Source organism: Sinohyriopsis cumingii, chromosome 2 (genome assembly GCF_028554795.1).
Source record: "Sinohyriopsis cumingii isolate HCF-2022 chromosome 2, ASM2855479v2, whole genome shotgun sequence".
NCBI lineage: Eukaryota > Metazoa > Mollusca > Bivalvia > Unionida > Unionidae > Sinohyriopsis > Sinohyriopsis cumingii.
In genome coordinates this window covers 142,093,231-142,112,426 of record NC_142962.1, presented here as the reverse complement: position 1 = coordinate 142,112,426, position 19,196 = coordinate 142,093,231, and the positions used below count along the sequence as shown (strand labels likewise).

The 19,196-nt window shown below is 35.3% G+C and overlaps 1 protein-coding gene across 1 annotated transcript in view; it reads right to left on the bottom strand.

The window, feature by feature from the left end:
* LOC149805970 (suppressor of SWI4 1 homolog) overlaps window positions 1-14,937 on the bottom strand; it is a 34,122-nt gene extending 19,185 nt beyond the window's left edge. The window contains exons 1-5 of the mRNA XM_089950767.1: window positions 14,836-14,937; window positions 10,270-10,440; window positions 4,879-5,202; window positions 1,395-1,471; window positions 503-613 (exon numbers count right to left, since the gene is read on the bottom strand). Coding sequence (XP_089806893.1) covers window positions 503-613; window positions 1,395-1,471; window positions 4,879-5,202; window positions 10,270-10,440; window positions 14,836-14,856 — 704 coding nt within the window. The 5' untranslated portion in view covers window positions 14,857-14,937. The remainder of the gene's footprint in view (window positions 1-502; window positions 614-1,394; window positions 1,472-4,878; window positions 5,203-10,269; window positions 10,441-14,835) is intronic.
* Between the last annotated feature and the right edge of the window lie 4,259 nt (window positions 14,938-19,196).

Here is a 19,196-nt window from a genome sequence, read left to right as displayed (position 1 = left end):
GTGTTAGGACTGATCGGTGTGGTGTCAGGATAATGTGACTGGGTGGGACATCATACTACATGTCTGCGGCATGATGCCTCAGTGCTTGACATTACTATAAACTGCCACAATGCAGACATCGTAGCAATATGACTAAAAAATTGTTAAAGCTACGTTAAAATCCAAATCACACTCACACTTTATGATCAAACAGGTTCTGGACTCTGTGAGGTCAAGTGCTATAAGGGGCTTACTTTAAAGATCGCTGACATCTCACCTGTGTCCACGTGGGTTCAAGTCCCAGACTTGGCCAATGTAGGTACATAAGAGAGCTTGACTGTAGCTTCACATGGGGCAGTGGTTCTGCACAGGTTTCCTTGGGTTCTTCCTCCACCAAAATATACCAGCCACCATGTATTGCCTATCTTGTGCTGAAAAATTGTGCTTAACCCATAATAACCAATGACCAACCCAACAGATTCCTTTCTAGAGGTGGTGATTTAATTCTACATAAAGACTTTACCTCATCATAAAATCACTGATGTCATTAAATCTGCTCATGTCTGGAACTTTGTCAGTCGTCATCAACTTCTTCATGCTGCGACTCATCCCTACAGGAACAACACGTATGTTACTGTAATTAAAGAGGTTGCAAGAAACCAGTTTATATGAACATTTATATGTAATACAGGGCTGCTTATAAAGAATTTCGTTTACACATTTACCACACATAAGAAGGCAACTTTATACATTTTTCTTAGTAAGCAAGAAGACATCGACTCATCTGAAATTCAGAAAATTCTCCACCCAATAATTAACATGAAGCTTTCTTTAAAACTAATGTTTTTGTTTTTTAACACACAGCAGTGATTTAAACAAAATTAACAAGTATATTAGGCAACTTTCTGATGAAGACAACCGCTAATGGTACTATAGACAAACTGGATAGCAAGAGAACCATCAATGGAGTTATTGCCAGATTAGATGAAAAGATAATTGCCAAGGGTGATGTGGCCAGATTGCAAATAATGAATACTATCAATATATTTTTATTCATATAGTATTTACTGATTTTCTGTCTTTTTATTCCTTTGAACCTCAGATTAACACATCTAAATACCAACATGAGCAGCAGTATTTGAGATAATGATCTATCTAAACACCATATATTCTAATTTTTAAATAGAACAAAAATTATTTAAAGGAATAAAAACACAACCAGGCTATCTACGTATATTTACACTGAATTTATTTTCTCTGCTTACAGTGGTTGATAAATAATCATTCTTTCAGGGACAGACAGATTAACCAACAAGACCAGACCAAATCAAAATGCCCCTGCTGCACTTATTAAATTTGTTATTTATACCTTAATTAAAATGTAATCAATAACAAGTAATAACAGGGAATCCTACTAGTGTCTGAAGTCCACAAGTTTTGTCTGAGGGTTGTAGTTTAACATCACACACCTTCTGATGTCATTCAGCTTTACCTAAAAGAAAAAAAACACAATATATATAGTAAAAAAACAAAATCTTGTGTACCTGGCATTATTTTAATTTTAGCTCGTGTTTTAAGATGAGCAAGGGCATTATGAAGTATTTAGATTCCATTTATCCTTTTATTCAGCCAAATAGGCTCTCCAGATATACATTTCTAAAAGGAGCAACAACTTCACTATTTTTTAAGACTTTTTTTGAAAAGTATAGCTGATGTGCTTTGAGTGAAATTAAATTCTGAATTAAGTGGGTCAGACATGTAATCCAAACTGGAATATGCACTGCGAGCATGATGGAAGTGGTAACGGTACGTTGTGACGTCATTCTCAAGGCACGAAGATGTCATGCTGCAAATTTATATAAGCTTTTTGACTAAAATCAGAACAGCATATGGCAAATTCATAACTTTTCAAACACTAGATACAAAATTTTAATAGGACTGATCACCAGTTTATGAACAGTACTGCTACTTTCATGATTTTCAGCAACAACCTACATTGTTATAAATACTACTTAACCCTTTGCCATCTTGTCGAAGTGTTGTTAAGTATAGTCTCAATTTTTAACTTGCTACTCAGTGTTTAGGAACATATATCAATGAAATTGAAACAATGCATTTTTGATTCAGCTGGAGTGTGCTAATATTCTGGAGTAATCAAAGCAATGTGAATCCCAAATGCACAACCAGCAGCAAGTTGCTCCAATTACTGTACATAGAAAATAAAATTTGAATACATGTTTTAAATCTCTTTTATTTACTTGTATAAATTCATTAATAGCTTAACATTTACTTAGTCTAGGGTATTATAAAAATGTTTCCATATTTTACATATTTGGAAATTCTTGGTTGTTGAGGAAAAAACTCTTAAACTCCAAAAGTCGAAAAGTTTGATGGCCAGTCAGTTTTAGATTTCAATTTCTGAGCAGCTTCTGGTGTAATATTTTAGGGTTTATGGGGGTGAATATAAATATGTAATAATGAGACCATGATAAATCCAAATAAGTTAATGTTATAGCTTGAAAATGTGTTTTTCTAAATACTTTGTGCATAGCTATTCTTCATCCACCATTTCACATGACGACGGCAATCATATCTCCCGCCATAAGATGTACTCAAAGCATCATGTAATGTCCAATAAACATAATTGTGTCCCTTGCAGCTTTTATTCACAAGAATCTGAATATTCCTTTTTATTCTTCTGTGCTGATTATTAACACTTTCAAGAGGCTCATTTTCCCTTTTGTCTTAAATATGAATTGCTTGCTGGATGCCGTTTTTAAAAAATTCTATAATGAACAGTTTCATCATGCCAACGCTTTGCATGAACAAACAGGTGCACTTTAAAGTGTCTGAGGTGCTGCTGTAAGGTTAGTCTGGTTCACTGACTAATTTCACTAATTCCAACATGAAACTGATCTAAATCAAACAGGGCTGAACCAATTATCCAGATATTTTTGGGGGGCAATGATCATTTTTTCATAGTATTAGCTTTTATGCCATAAGTCCATATTTTAAGGTTAATTTTTGTAAGACTTTTGGCAAAATCTAAGGGTTGGCAGGTCTGTAATATTGGTATAGGAAACAGTTTATGGTTCAGACAAGACAAGATGGTGAAGCACGAAAAACAAAAACATCAGGTTCTTTGTTTCAAAACACCAGAGACAGTTTTATTCTCAAAGTACAGTAGCCAAGAGACATTAAAGTACAGTATCATGAGAGACATTAAAGTACAGTAGCTTTGCAAGACATCAAAGTACAACAGCCATGAGAAACATTAAAAGTAAAGCAGTCATGAGACACATTAAAACACAGTAACTACGAGTAACACTGATTGCAGAAATGTTTGATCAAGAAACTATTTTTTAATATATAAACTGAGAAAGTTACAACAGGTTATGATGCGGAGCACAAGACTATGAATCACATCAATTCATAATTCCAGTTCAGAAATGAGTTTAAACAGAATATTGAAAGTGCAGACCTGCCAACATTGAAAAACTCAAAATCAGGAAAATCACCATTAAAATTCAGGTGGCAGGATATAAAATCAGGAGGTACAAGATTAAGGTGTATATATCATGATAACAATGTATATTTTTTTATTTCAGCCCACTGAATGTTGCAGATTTGCATTTCTGCAAAAGTTCATCATTTATTTGTCCTTGGGTGCCAAATTTGCTAACAAGAATAGCTTCCAGGGTTGATGCTGACAGGCTGGCTCTTTGACTAGTTCTGTTTTTTCTGACAATTGCTGTTGCTGTGCAGTATTGAAAGTACTGATATCATTACTCTCCCTTGGGTTGGAAACAACAGCTGGCCAGATCCATCCTTGCCCCCCCCCCCCCCCCCCGAGAGCAACCCACTGATGATCTGCTCTTTCCATATTCAATTCTGTGTCTAAATTGTAGCCTTGGTACAGCTGAAACTCTCTATGTAGATCATCAGTGTTGATTCCTTCCATTCGGCTAGAGAAAAAGGCCAGGTCCTTAAATGATGCTAGAGATCATTTAGCCACATCTGTATTGCTTGCATGAATAAGTCATTCTTTAATGGAAATTTTTCCTTCATGTATGACAGTGATTTGATCAGAAATGCCCTACAGTGCATTCTTATCTATAACTGTGCTTCATTATTCATCTTCTCTAGAAGTTTGTTGGTTGTCTCACCCAAGTACAAGTCCTGAGAACAAATGTACAAACTTTCATCTTTTACATCAATTGCTGTGATGTCTGTCTTGTCAACAATGTACTTTGGCTTAATAACAATAGAAAGGAATTTTCAGTACATAGATAGTAGAATGTCTCTGGTCTTGTGAATTAGGGGCTTGTCATGCTGTAGAGCTTGGTTGGTTCTGTCAAAACTGTTCTGAATCCAGCTTAAAAGCTGGCGGATGGAAACCAGAAATGATCCAAATCAAGCCGGATATGGTAAAGTACTAAGAAACATACCAGAAACAGAAAAACCAGATACAGAATCAGGGAAATGGAAAATGCCATTTTTGGATAAAAAAAATACGGATTTTTTTCCTCGAGGAGCTGAAAAATCGGGAGTTTTTCTTAAAAATCAGGGAATCAGGAGATAGGTCAAAAAATCGGGATTCTCCCGATTTTTTTCAGTAGGGCTGGCAGGTCTGAAAGTGTCCAAGAAACATTATGATAAATGAGAAAATATACAATGCTTGCTTCATATTCACATCTTGCCTTTACATCTTTCAGATGAAATGTCTAATGCCACTGTCCACAGATGAATCAATTTATAGGATTCTCTGCGAAAATCTTCAGCATGGGCAACCTAAGGAATGCAAGCACATGAAGAAATCAGTTTACCACAAATTTTATCATCTTGAATGGAACATGAATATATGCAACCTGAATGCTGGACAACAATACTTGTTCTTACCTTGTTGACATTAATAGAAGGATACATATTCTGGAACATGGTTGACATTAGCTTAAGGTTGGGACCTTCCCCTGAAAAGCCATTCATTACCAGCAGCGGATGGTGACTAAACTGCTTCTGCTCTAAGTTTGGTTTCTTCAGAAAGGAAATCACGTCTTTTGCCAGACAGTAGTTATTAACTTTGAATGTCAAGGTTGGCCCATTTGGCAGACGACATATTTTCATGTAAGTCGATATTTCCGACTTAGTGAAGATAATAAAATGTGTAATATTTAATGGGCCTGCTACTACTAAGAAATCTTTCAGAACGTTCTTTCTCCTTGACTGAAATAAAAAAAAAAAGCATTTGCAGACATCTTCAAACAGAATCTGTTTACCATGCTAATACATCAAAATGACATATAAACAAAGTGTTTCTCAAAACACTAATCCCCTTGCCAATAACATTTCTCTTTGATAATTCCAGCTAGGCTAACAGTGTCAACAGGTTTGATTTGCTAAGTTTTTGTGTTTTAATACACAACAGCAAAAGCAATTACCTCGTTCCAAGGCAATCTGAGTATACTGCCTTGCACAAGGGCAAACCAATGCAGACAAACAAGGCTGATTTCATGGTGGGATTCAAACCTGCGCACCTTAAAGGTTCGAGTTCTGTACATTAACCACTAAGCCACCATGGCTTCTACATGCCAATAGGCAGGGTGAATGAAGGTTACATAATGTGAGGAGTTGTGACTGCTCTGCTGATAACACACACACACACACACACACACACACACACACACATACATATATATATATATATATATATATATATATATATATATATATATATACATATATACCGAAACATTCATTTTCAGAAACAAAGTCACCTCAGGTATGTAAAGTAGATTGCAGTGACCTGCTTACTTGACCAGGGAAACAGTGACTGTAATGCTTCCAAATATAAATTCACCTACAACACAACATGGCCTAGACAGTACTATGGAGAGTTATTATCCTATTTCCTCTAAAATAATGCGATAATTGGGGTCCAAAAAATTGGATCTCATTAATATCGGGGTCGCATTAATGTGGGGTTTTACAGTATTTTACTTTTTTCAGAGAACAACTCATTGGCACATATATGTGTATTCATGTCTAATGTAAATGATGAATAGGGTATCAACACCGTTTACTATCGTGTAATCGTGGCATTCAGTTCATCTATAATGCATGTAATTCTACTGAAAAATTGCACACAGATTTACAATATTTAATATTTTTTCCCAAATCACTGTGTCTGAATTCAACGTCTAATATATAGCATGAACAGAGTATCAACACCGTTTACTTGCTGTCTGATATCGTACTGTTGGGGCTTGGAATTAAACCATAAAATATGTAATTCCTTTGCAAAAACTGCATACATATTTAAACTATTCAATGATCTTGTCACACATCATTATGTGTCTGAATTCAATGGGAAAAGTTAACAGCAAAATTAGGTTATGAAAGATGAAGCACGCATACGGTTCATTATGTTCCCGGGTCTATGAACGGTGTCAGTACAAATTTCATACTGTTAAAATTTTCTCATATGCGTTTCCGTGTACATTTATCCATTACAAATTTCCGATAGTTAACGCTTGTATGCCTATTCGTTTGAATGACTACAACAAGAGTAATTAACAATCAACACATGCTTTCAGCGTGCATATAACTTTTACTTCAGATTTTGTGAATATCAAAAGAAACGTGTGAAAACTAATATACTAATCATTGTGCAAAGTGCAGTGAACAACTGGTGCTTGTGAACTTGCTTTCCCATAACGGTAAAATATTTGTATACAAAATAGGAATTTAATAACAAGTTCATAAACAAACACCATACCCATGTCAAACCCGAGAACTAAGTGCAGTAGGCCTGCAATGGTCACAAGTCACTTTCAGAAAAATAAATTTAAAGCTAAATGCATGTAAAATTTCATACCTTTTCAATTTCCAGCTAATAAAGCGGACATTATTTACTAGTCAACTGATTGCGTCTAATGACACTGCCAAGCCCAGCAAACATGTTGATGGCTTTTGTTTTTTTGATGTTTATTAAACCATGAGAATCTTTTATCAACCACCGCATTGGCTGCTGCTTGTTTTGTGTATGCAGTTTAAGAAGAAACACATGTCGACTATTGTTTGAGCAACAATTGTATACAGAATTAATTGAAGATAATCACAAAGACGACTTACTGGCTTTACTCATGGATCAGTAACAAGTAACATTTCTGACAATGTCTGTTTTGGCATAACACTTCAAGAACCTGGTGAAATTGTTAATTTTCAGAAGCCAAGCTACGATACGATCATTTTATATTCGAATTCATACTTGAACTCTTCCCAAAATGATAATAAATGTTTAACACACTATTTCTTGTACTTTAACAAAAGTATTTTCCTGGGTATGAGAAAAATACAAATACATGTACTTAAAATTTCAGGAACCACGCCACGATCATATTTTATATTGTATTATACTCAAATTCATACATGATCTCTTCCCCAAAATGATAATTTTTGCTGTTGCGCAAAGTACAGAAAACAAACAGTGTTTGTGAACTTGCATTTCCATAATGGTAAAATATTTTTTTTAAAAAAAAGGAAATTAATAACAAGTTTATAAGCAAACCCCATACACATGTAAAACCTGATAACTAAGTGCAGAAGGCCTGCAATGGTCACAAGTCACTTTTATAAAAAAAATTAAAGCTGAACACATGTATAATTTCATACCCTTTCAGTTTCCAGCTAATAAAGCGGACATTATTTACTGGACAACTGATTGCGTCTAATAACACCGCCAAGCCCAGCAAACATGTTGGCGGCTTTCGTTTTTTTTATATTTATTAAATTGTGAGAATCTTTTATCAACCACCGTATTGTCTGCTGCTTGTTTGTGTATGCAGTAAAAGAAGAAACACATGTTGGCTCTTGTTTGAGCAACGATTGTATACAGAATTAATTGAAGACAATCACAAAGACGACTTACTGGCTTTACTCATGGACCAGTAATAAGTAACATTTCCGATAATGTTTATTTTGGCATAACACTTCAAGAACCTGGTGATATTGTTAAATTTCAGAAGCTACGTCACTATCATATTACATTAAAATTCATACGCGAACTCTTCCCCAAAATGATAATAAACGTTTTACACACTATTTGTCGTACTTAAAAATTTTTTTTTACTGGTACGAGGAAAATACACATACATGTATTTAAAATTTCAGGAACCATCCCATGATCATATTAAATTCGAATTCATATGCGATCTCTTCCCCATAATGATAATAAACTTTTTATACACTATTTCATGTACTTTGATGACTTTTTTATTTTATAGAATGAATATACGAAATTTCTGGAGCTACGCCAAGATCACATTATATCCAAATTCGCATTAGAGCGGGGTTGCACTGTATAACTGAAAACAAACAAAGAGAAAAACATGCATACAAACTTACATTCAATCTCGCATGTAACCAAGGTGTTACTAAATTACAAGATTATCACACAATATCTTTATACATCCCCTTACCTTGGAGAGACCACTGCTGGTCCCTAAGGCATGTGGGGCAACTTGTAGATTGAGACCCCAGCTGGAGTTTTGACTCCAACATAAATTTAGGAAACTTTTCCCTCATGCATACCCAGCATAAGTCATCATGCCATGACATTAAAAAGGTGCCAAACTGGATGTCAGATCTGCGCCATTTTCAGTTAGGACCAACAAGGGATCATAAGAAAACTTCAGAATATTCACACGTCAACATGTACTTCTGTTTAAGAAACACAGCTATAACAAGAGTTTCAAGACGTCCAAGCAGCACTATTTCATTTAAAAAAAAACAAAACTGGGGATGAATGTGTGAAAGTTTCATTGGAACCATCTAAAGTAGTTTCGAAGGACCCGTGCTAAGTTTGATGAAAATCTGGCCAAGTAAACTTGACTAATCATACAGAAAGGAAAAACAGTTCAGTTCCAGTGACCTTGACCTTGGACCTAACAGCACTAGCATCAATAAAATTCCATATCTACTAATGCATAACACACAGAAGGTTCAAGATCACAGCAATGTAAAGTTATATTGAAAACCACCTTGTGTATAGATGGATAATCAGACATAGAAAACCACAATGTGTATTGATCAATAATAACATACTGAAAACCACCTTGTGTAAGGATGAACATCATACAGTGAAAACCAACTTGTGTATGGATGGAAAAGCACACATTGAAAACCACATCATGAATGGATCAATAATTGTTGGCTTGACTTCGCTTGCGAAGATTTAGGAAGGGGTATGTCCATGTCTATTGCATGTGCGCTGGTGGCTGATGAGCCCAACATGTGACAGGCACGTTAGTTCAGACAGGCTGCAGGAGAATGTCTGGGTTGTGGTGAGTGCTGCCAATGGTTCCCAGTTTTTTCTTCACCATTGTTTTTCCTCCAAGCTAGCCTGTCTGTTTTGTTCAAAAGCGGCAGTGGCCCGGTGAACTACATGTCACCAGCTTTCACAGTCAGCAGCTTGTGATGCCCACTGATGGTGATCGATGCCAAAAGGTAGTGAGGATCGATAATAACACATTTGAAAACCACCTAGTGTATGGATAATAATACAGTTAAAACCACCCATAACACACTTCATTACAACATCAATTCAGGTATAACATGATAGTGGTGTGGCTCCAAAAATTTACAATAATTTCTTTAAGTAGTACCTGTGCAAAGCATTCATGCCAAAAACAAACAAGAGTTTGATTACATAACCTGTTAAGAACTCTTGTATTCTTGAAGAAAACAAAATAGCATATCATTGCTTCCTGATTATTTTGGAAGACATTACCTCTTTAAAAGCTGATAATTAATAACTATTACTGAACCAACAAAAATAAAGTCACGCATTCCATGTACAAAATTGCTCAATTTAGGGTAAACAATAGCTAACAGAATGTTTTCTCAGTCATCTGGCATACACAGCGAAGCACCAAACAATGCGGTAGTCTAAAGAAAGTTTATCCTGAAAAATTATGAATCAATTAATTTACCAACCTATTTAAGGTAAAACAGCCCACCATGACAGCTTAATCAACCACAATGCACATTTGCCAAAATGAGTTTATCATCCTCATTACTGTATCTACTGAGGTATAACTCACAAAAGTATGAACAGCAGAAACAGTTTTCATGAAATAGGCTGATAAATCTGGGTCTACACTGTTCATTCTACCAATCTGATAATTTCAAATGACTAATGAAGATCCTAGTCTACTGGTGTATTCTGTATTGTCAGATCGGCATTATAGTGGTCAGTTAAATAAGATATTTATGAATTATGAACTGGTATACCTGAAGATGTGTGGCAGTATATGGTTCCATTACATGCCTCATATCTATGATCAGCTGCTTTACATTATTGCCCACATGGCCTCGGTTGAAGACAAATGAATGAGGTGCTTTTTTGAAGGCCTCCTCTTGTACTGCCAACTGCGTTTTACGTGCCTTCTTCTGTGCGTGTCTCTGTCCAGTGTTAAACATATAATACAGTATAATTAATGTTGTCCAAAGTCAATATTATTTCCATAGCATCATGGTGCAACAAACCTTGTGCTCAGAGCCCAGAGGCTACCAGAATGTTGGATCTGGGCTACTATATACTGTATTTAAGTAACCCATTGGACTACTACATGATATAGTGCCAAGGACCCAGGGCCCACTAGAATGATTTATCTGCTCTACTATTATGTTCTATTCATGTAATCCATATAGTGCCTGGGACTGAAGGGCTATCAGAATGCTGTATCTGGGCTACTGTATCTTAAAAATTTGGGTAGTCCTATGGGTTACGTCAGGATAACAAAATGTTACTTTGTTTTCAAGACTAACAAAATATTTCACAAAAAAAGATATTTTACTAAGGACTTACAACAAGGAAAAAAGTTGAAAGTACGTATACCTTCTCTGTATTTATTACCTTTAAGCTGTGCATTAATTTCCTGGCTGCCCTTTTGGGCCACTATATGATTTTTTTTTAAATGTTGGACCATGACTATGTGTAAACTTTAACCACAAAAAAACAAAAATTACCCAAGGCAAACTATTACTATTGATGCAAATTAAAAACAAAAATATCGCTAATTCACCATGAAGAACCTTTGGACTGAACTGGTATTACTAGTGATATATTTGATCAACACAATTCTTAACAAATTTCAGCCCTATTGTTTCTGGTATCTACTTAAATACTTTATCTTTAGGCCAAAATATGCGTTTCCTATTGCATTATTTTAAAAATTAGGGATGACAGGTTAATTTTTTAAAAACGTTATGTATATTTAATAAGACATTTTGTGATTTTTTTTTACCAAGGGGGAAAAAGTGCTATAGGTGGCAATGAGAAACAGGGATGGTTGACCGACCATGAACTCACACTTTTTTGCCTTACCTGCTTTCTAACTATTTTCTACAAGCAGAAGTATAATAAAGCTTGTAACCATGGACATCATGGTTACAAAATGTTATTATCAGTCAGACGATGAAGTATTGTGTTACATAAGTCTTGATGCTAACTGGTTTGGATGTAAAGCCTCAATGATATTATTCAGTATTGGCAATGATTTTAGTATAATTTGATCCTACATAATATGTTTATAAAAAGGCCCATCTGATGATTCAGCAGTTCTGATTAATAACTGACTATAAATTCCAATCATTGAATGTTCTCAGAAAAACACCCAGAATTTTTTAATCAGTTCAATCAATGGGTATAGTGCAAGTAGTTATGCTGATTTCTGCTAGGTCTGTCTAATGTAGTCATACTGCTAAGTCTGTCTAATGTAGTCATACTGCTAGGTCTGTCTAATGTAGTCATACTGCTAGGTCTGTCTAATGTAGTCATACTGCTAGGTCTGTCTAATGTAGTCATACTGCTAGGTCTGTCTAATGTAGTCATACTGCTAAGTCTGTCTAATGTAGTCATATTGCTAGGTCTGTCTAATGTAGTCATACTGCTAAGTCTGTCTAATGTAGTCATATTGCTAGGTCTGTCTAATGTAGTCATACTGCTAGGTCTGTCTAATGTAGTCATACTGCTAGGTCTGTCTAATGTAGTCATACTGCTAGGTCTGTCTAATAAAGTCATACTACAACCAGCATAATTTTGCTCAGTTTCTGTTAAAATAAAAGTGTATTGTGTTTCTAATCTGTAATAATATTAGGGTTTATGGTTCTCAATCCTGTGGACATTCTTCCTGGTCTGCTAAGTTTTGTATATTTTTCGAAGTTCACATTTTGAGGTATACTTTAAGGTGAGATCTTACACTGGACATGCATATTCCATTACTCACCTTAATAATTGCTCGAAAGTTAATTCCTTAACATTTCAAAAGTCAACATGAAAATTTACTCCTTAATGGATCTAAGATAGGGCTTTACAAATTACAGAGATTCAGCTGACTGCAAAATTGAACATGTCCTTGGGAGATCTCAGCTTGCTCCATAATATGACAAAATAATATCACAAATAAGGATGAAAACTTGATAAAATAAAATATGGACTGTTTTTAAGGAAATCTCATAATTATTTTACAAATAAAGAATCTTTTTTTTATCTTCATAACTTAAAACAACATGGTGGTAAAAAAAAAGTTACTAAAATGAAAATAATACATGACTGAAGGTAAGACAAAGGGATGAGGATAGAAGAAAAGGTTAGAATGTATATAGTTAAAAACCAAAAGCCGACATGAGTTTTGAGTCAAAATATGTGAAATCACTGAAGACAAATCTCAGCTCTTTCATGGAATTTTTCAAGCTTGTTTGTAAATAAATAGATAATGGTTTTGAAAAACTTAAGACTTTTAAGAGTGAGACACAGAGAGAGATGTTTTGGTAAAAGACCTAAAATCAGAAAAATTAGATAAGTCTTTTTCTTTGAAACTGGTTCATAAGAAATTTCATTAAGTTTACTTTTCTTTGCCCAGATATTCAACCGAACCCATCTCTTCAACTATATCAATATAAATCAAAGCTAGACTGTATTTAATAACTTATTTATACTCAAAACTGAATGATTTATGAACAATAATAATCAAAGCTACACTGTATGTAATGACTTATTTCTAATCATAAATAAATGACTTACTGATACTCATAACTGAATGGCTTATGAATACTTATAGCCAACTGCTTAATAACTATCAGTCACCTTCATATTAGCAGCATGCATCAAAACAATCTTTAAGTCACCTTTTGAGAGGGATTTAAGAATGCTTATTTTCATCGATTTAATTACTTGTCCAACAATAAGCATTTATCATGTAAACAACCAGACTAGATGATAAACACCGCTTGAGGGTGCTATATTTTGTGAAAGATTGATCACACCGATATTACAAGAATAATAGCAGCATCAATCAGTGAGAGGCCATATCTTGTGCGTGTAAGGAGGGCAATAAACTGGCTGATTTCGTTAAGAAAAACCCACATATACCAACTAATATATTGATTAATACAACAATAAGCGTACATTCAGTTTCCAAATCTGAATTGTGATTTTCGATTTTTTAAAAATGGAAGAAAATAAATGTCGTTATAACTCATCTTTACAGTACATAGCCTAGTCCTACAATGTAAGACATAGCACATGTTTTTGTTTTAGACACCCACAACATAAATATCAGTGTTGAGGTCTTACCACAGGTGCTCAACACGAGCTTGATGTTGAGAAAAAAAAAACCAATAACCTAAAGGAAAAAATCATAGAGTGACAAAAATACCTTAGATTACCCCATGACCCGTTCTGACATAGGACCATCTCTATCATAATTATATAAGAGAGAAGTTACGTTACTTTCAAATACTTCGTTCCACCCATGAACTCTATTTCCTTCTGGTATTTCTGTCTTTAAAGATACATGACCATACTATATGGCTTGTTTTACTCCTGAGATATTTTTCTATTCATCAAGCCATTATTGACTTTTCTGTGTTGTACCAAACTGAAATTACAGGCTCAGAAACGTGCAATTTTAGCGAACTTTTACTCTGAGACAAGTGCATGCATATGTGAAAACCAGTGACAAGAGCTACAAGTACCATGTTTACGACTCTACAATGCATCCCTTCTTGAATCACAGAACAGTGGTAGATCTATGCAAAAGTAAGTTTTTACTTACCATTAACTCGATTCAACTTTAGGAATCCTGTTCCATGCAAGATTTAGACATTGTCTTCTTCACTGCACAGACATCACATACATGCGACTCTATTTTCCAAATAGGTAAACTATGCGGCACACACGTCAGCGCCGAAACATGATTGGCTCAAAAGGTTATACTTATTATCACATGAGCTCGGACTTGTCTCAGAGTAAAAATTCGCAAAAATCGCACGTTTCGGAGCCCGTAACATCAGTTTGGTACAACGCAGAAATGTCAATAATGGCTTGATGAATAGAAAAATATCTAGGAGTAAAACAAGCCACATGGTATGGACGTGTGCCTTTAAAGACGTAGCAGAAGGAAATTGAGGGTCATGGGTGGGACGAAGTATTTGAAGTTCGGTACCTTCTCTCATATATTATGATAGAGAAGGTCCTATGTCAGAACGGGTCATAGGGTAATCTAAGGTATTTTTTGTCCCTCTGTATGACTTTTTCCTTCAGATTATGTTTTTTTTTCTTCTTCTTCTCAACATCAAGCTCGTGTCGAGCACCCGAGTCTTACAAGTAGGACTACAGGACATAAACTAGTCAGCAATGTGACAAGTCACAATCAAAATGTCGTTTATCCAGTTGCTGGGTTTAAAAGATAAGACACTGAATCTAAACATGTATTACAAGCGTCGACTTTTGATATATATGAATATTATTTGTAATCTGCTGGCAACAGAGAAAGTACAGGGGAAAAATACAACCTTTCTTCCCTTTCGCCCCATCTTTGTTGACGAAACACTCGTGTTTCCGGTGTTCAACGTATCTCGAATGTATTGCGAGAGCTTGTTGCATAATGTAAGTGAAAACTGCAAACCAGTCAAAAGCCTATGTACCGATGTCGCTGAAATTTCTTTAGCTCAACAAGAAAATTCCCAAGACATTTCGACCCAAAGACATTTCAACCCCAGCCAGGAGGCAAACTGACACCAATTCATGCATTTTTAAAACAATAATTAACACATTGCCAATGGTCATCCCACTAATCACACAATTATTCATTAACGTATGCAATTAATGAAGATACCAACACACCGCTTAGTCGCCGAAAAAAAGGTCAACACTTAATTATAATTAAAGTCACTTTTATTAAGTTAATGAATGCATGTCGATTTGAATGAAAAGAAATAAAATTTATCACCCGCTGAAATTTTTCATTAAAGAGGAAAATGATTTTTAAACAATAATTAGCAGATTGCTAACGTTCATTCCCAATAATCACACGGTTATTCAATGATGTATGCAATTAAAGAATAAAAACAAACCGCTAATTTATTTTGTCTGTCAGTCTTCCTTTCTTAAATATTTATTTATTTGTGAATTTCTGAGTTGAACTTATTGGGTAGCATAGATGTGGCTTGTATATTCATAACTGTTAGATGCAAAAACACATAAAATTAATATATTCCTTCAAGCATACCAACTTTCATACAGTTCTAGAATTTCTTTAGTTTTAGAATATAATGTAACTAATTAAATATCGAAAAAGTTAACGATTAGCGAAACATCCTAATGAGTTTCAATATTTCAGCTTGACACCAAAATTGTTTGTAGTATTTGTGAAGTATTAAATGTTTGACTTTAAATATAAATATATCATGTTCTGTTGTTTCAAAGGTATTTTATTTTCTGAATTAATTACTACTGAGCATGACGTTGGTAGCAGAATCTTCTTTACAATAAATCAATAATACGGTTATAAATACATATACATTTTAAATACAATTTAACTTTCCAAAACACAATATATATTTTATGATTAATAGTATATAATACAAATAACATAAAATGTTTCAAATGCTTCGACAGAATTAAATTGTTTCTAAAGTCAATTAAACCTAATGTCTTAAAACATTCATATTATTCGACTGCGGCTTTAAAAGAATTTTTTTAAAATGTAGTACGTAACTTTTCTTACTTGTAGGAAAAGGAAGGCGAACGCTGTGAAGTCTTGAACAAAGCTATTGCAAAAGACTTGAGTGGTTTTACTTACATTGTAATCTGTGGCAGCTTGGAATGTGAGTTCGTTCCCATGTAAGGGTATACTGGACTCGTCCCTGCCCTTCTGAGTTTAGAAAAATTACAATGCCGGTTCGGAAGATTTACGGAAACATCCGAACTTGTACGATATCATCTTCCATTTTCATAAGTGGTTCTATAGTTTGTCAGCTCTATACTTCACAGTTCATTACCCTTCGCAAAGTCTTTTTTTTTTTCCTTCTTGTCATGTAGTATACAAAAATTCGTCTAGCCAAAATCCTGGAAAAATTGACTGAATCGGCAGTCGCTGAGCCAACATTCTAATTTATTTAATCAGCCTGACATATCTTGTATCGTGTTAAGGAATTCGCTAACAGTAGGATTTTGGCCGTATTTTGATACAATGTTATACGTTTTGTTGCAGTTAAGAAGCAATCACAGTTTTATTAAAAAATAAATGATATAAATTGAAGTTACATCAATAAAAAATGCATTTTGTAAAACTTCATTGAAAGTTTCTATCTTCACATGTATATCAAGTAATTTATCTGTGATGCTTAACATATTGATTATCAATAAAAAAGAGCATGACTTTTTCTTTTATATATTATAATATTTTCCTTGGAATGTGACATTCCGTTCCTTGGATTAATAAATAGTATTCGATCACTTGGGTCATTTACACTAATATACTCTCACAAACATACAATGCAATCACACATAAAAGAGGTGCAAGGGTTTTTAAGTTTCTGTTGTAAACATAAACATAGACATAAACAAACATACAATCATTTAGTACAGTAGCATTTTTGCTATTGATGCACACATTGTTTCTGAGTAAAGAAAATAGATAATCACAATGTTCACCAAATCACTTCTTTAATGACCTTCATCCTGACTCGTTGACTATTATGACCTTCTCATGACCCGTTGACTATTATGATCTTCATCCTGACTCGTGGACTATTATGATCTTCATCCTGATTTGTGGACTATTATGACCTTCATCCTGACTCGTGGACTATTATGACCTTCATCCTGCCTCGTGGATTATTTTGACCTTCTACTGCTAGCACAGAACAAAGAAAGTAGAATCACTTAAGTATTATTTCATAATAATCAAGATAAACATTGATTTGAACACATTTACGTATTAAATCGAGCAGTGGTTGAAGTTAAGTGTTCCTCAAAACACGCCGTTTAGTACTGATTGATCTAGCACAGTACGTACAAAACTGCAGTCAGGCCATTTCGCAAAGATTCGCCTAGCTACATTAGTTACGATAAGCGAATTGTGGTTGAAATTTGTAGCCTGCAACCACGCCGTTTCGTACTGACTGACATAGCTACGCGAATGGAAACTTTCGCTAGTATGAGAGTAGCGAATGCAGATACTTTAGCGACAATTGGACCTTAATGTTGAAATAGTGTGTTTTGTACCTTAGCGACAACGGAAATTTAACATGGGTGGGATACTTTGGCGACAAGGGGAATTTAACATAGGGATGTATAGCGACAATGTATTGGGGCTATCTAGCAACAAGGGAAATTGCAGAGGGGTGACGTCACGGTACTGGACACTGGGAAACAATGGCATCAATGTTGCAAGGGGCTGACCTCAATCGGGCGGAACAGTATTGCAAGGGGTTGACCTGAATTTCCGTTTCTCGAGGGACAAGGGACAAATAGAGACATAGACATAGAGACATATACATTGAGACAGGGTTAGAGACATAGAGACATACATATATTTATGGACTTAAACCTATCAAAGAAACAAAAATACAACCGACTAAAAACATTGTAAGCAAGAGAGAATATGCATCTTTTCGAGACAGTGGAAGGGCCCTGAAAATGGTCTTTGGTGTTTTTTCTTAAAACCATTCAGTTGACACAGAGTACATTGCACGGATCTTCTTCTCTTCCTCAAACTTCGTCTGACATCTGGACCGTAAATTAAGACTCGCTTCCGACAGCCTTGTCTCTCCACAGAGATCATTCGTTTCCAAAGGGACATCTCTACGATATTAGTAATTGCCCATTGATGATTTGACATACATGGCATAGTCTGGGTTGAACAGCATCGACGACGTGAGGGTAGACGATTATACGTTAGTGCACGTCTTGTGACGATAACAGGTGAATGGAATGAGGTGAACCGCGGTTATTTATAGTGGAAGAGCAGATCGAAATGAATTGAGTTCTTTCACCAATCCTAACACACGTTACAAAATTCAGTCACAATGCGGAGTCTGTGACGTCACATTCCCTATATAGGTGCGCTAGCGTATGTGGGCCGTGAATCGATGTGATATTTTTAGAACATGACGGGACAAAGAAGACAATGAATTGGGATGCACCGGCTGTGGAGACGAAGATGATGGCATAGCAGCGGCTACTGAAACAACCACAATTCTATTTCCAGAAGAGAACGATTTTAGTTGGGATTTATCTGATTTTCTCTCTTCACATGAATTTGTTCCGGTACAAGCACAATCGCCGTTTTATCCTTCCTTACCGTAAGTGGAGAGGTAGAAAGAAGAATTGGAGAAATTTTTGCAACAACAGAAAGAAGCAGAACAAGCCTTTCTCGTTCAACAGCAACAGCGAGAAGAAGATGAGGCAAGAAGAAAACCACAGGAAGAAGAGAAAGCAGAGAAGAAACATGATCTAGGGGAGAAGGATGACAGTGCAAGTCAAACGGTGACGGTACTCTTAGACATTTTGGCTGAGTTAAGGAGTCTGAAAGAAATGTATCAGACTTCTTTAATACGACCCAAGAGAAAAAGACCTTCTCGAGCCGAACAATCCAATCCCGTCTACAACTCCCACTACGCCTGAGATACAATCCCTAGTGATTTCTACCAAATCATCGACAGGAGCAGGTCCAGAGGTAGGCCTTGGCCGTAACAAATGGATAAGGCATTTAAAGCTCATTACTTCCCGTTCTTGAGTTTCTTTTTTTAAAAAAAAAAATTAAACAAACCAAAAAAAACCCCCAAAAAACAACGGTCCTTTTCAGGGTTACCCATCTCACTCGAAAAGAGACTATTTAGTGTTTGCCAGAATCAAATAAAACTCAAAT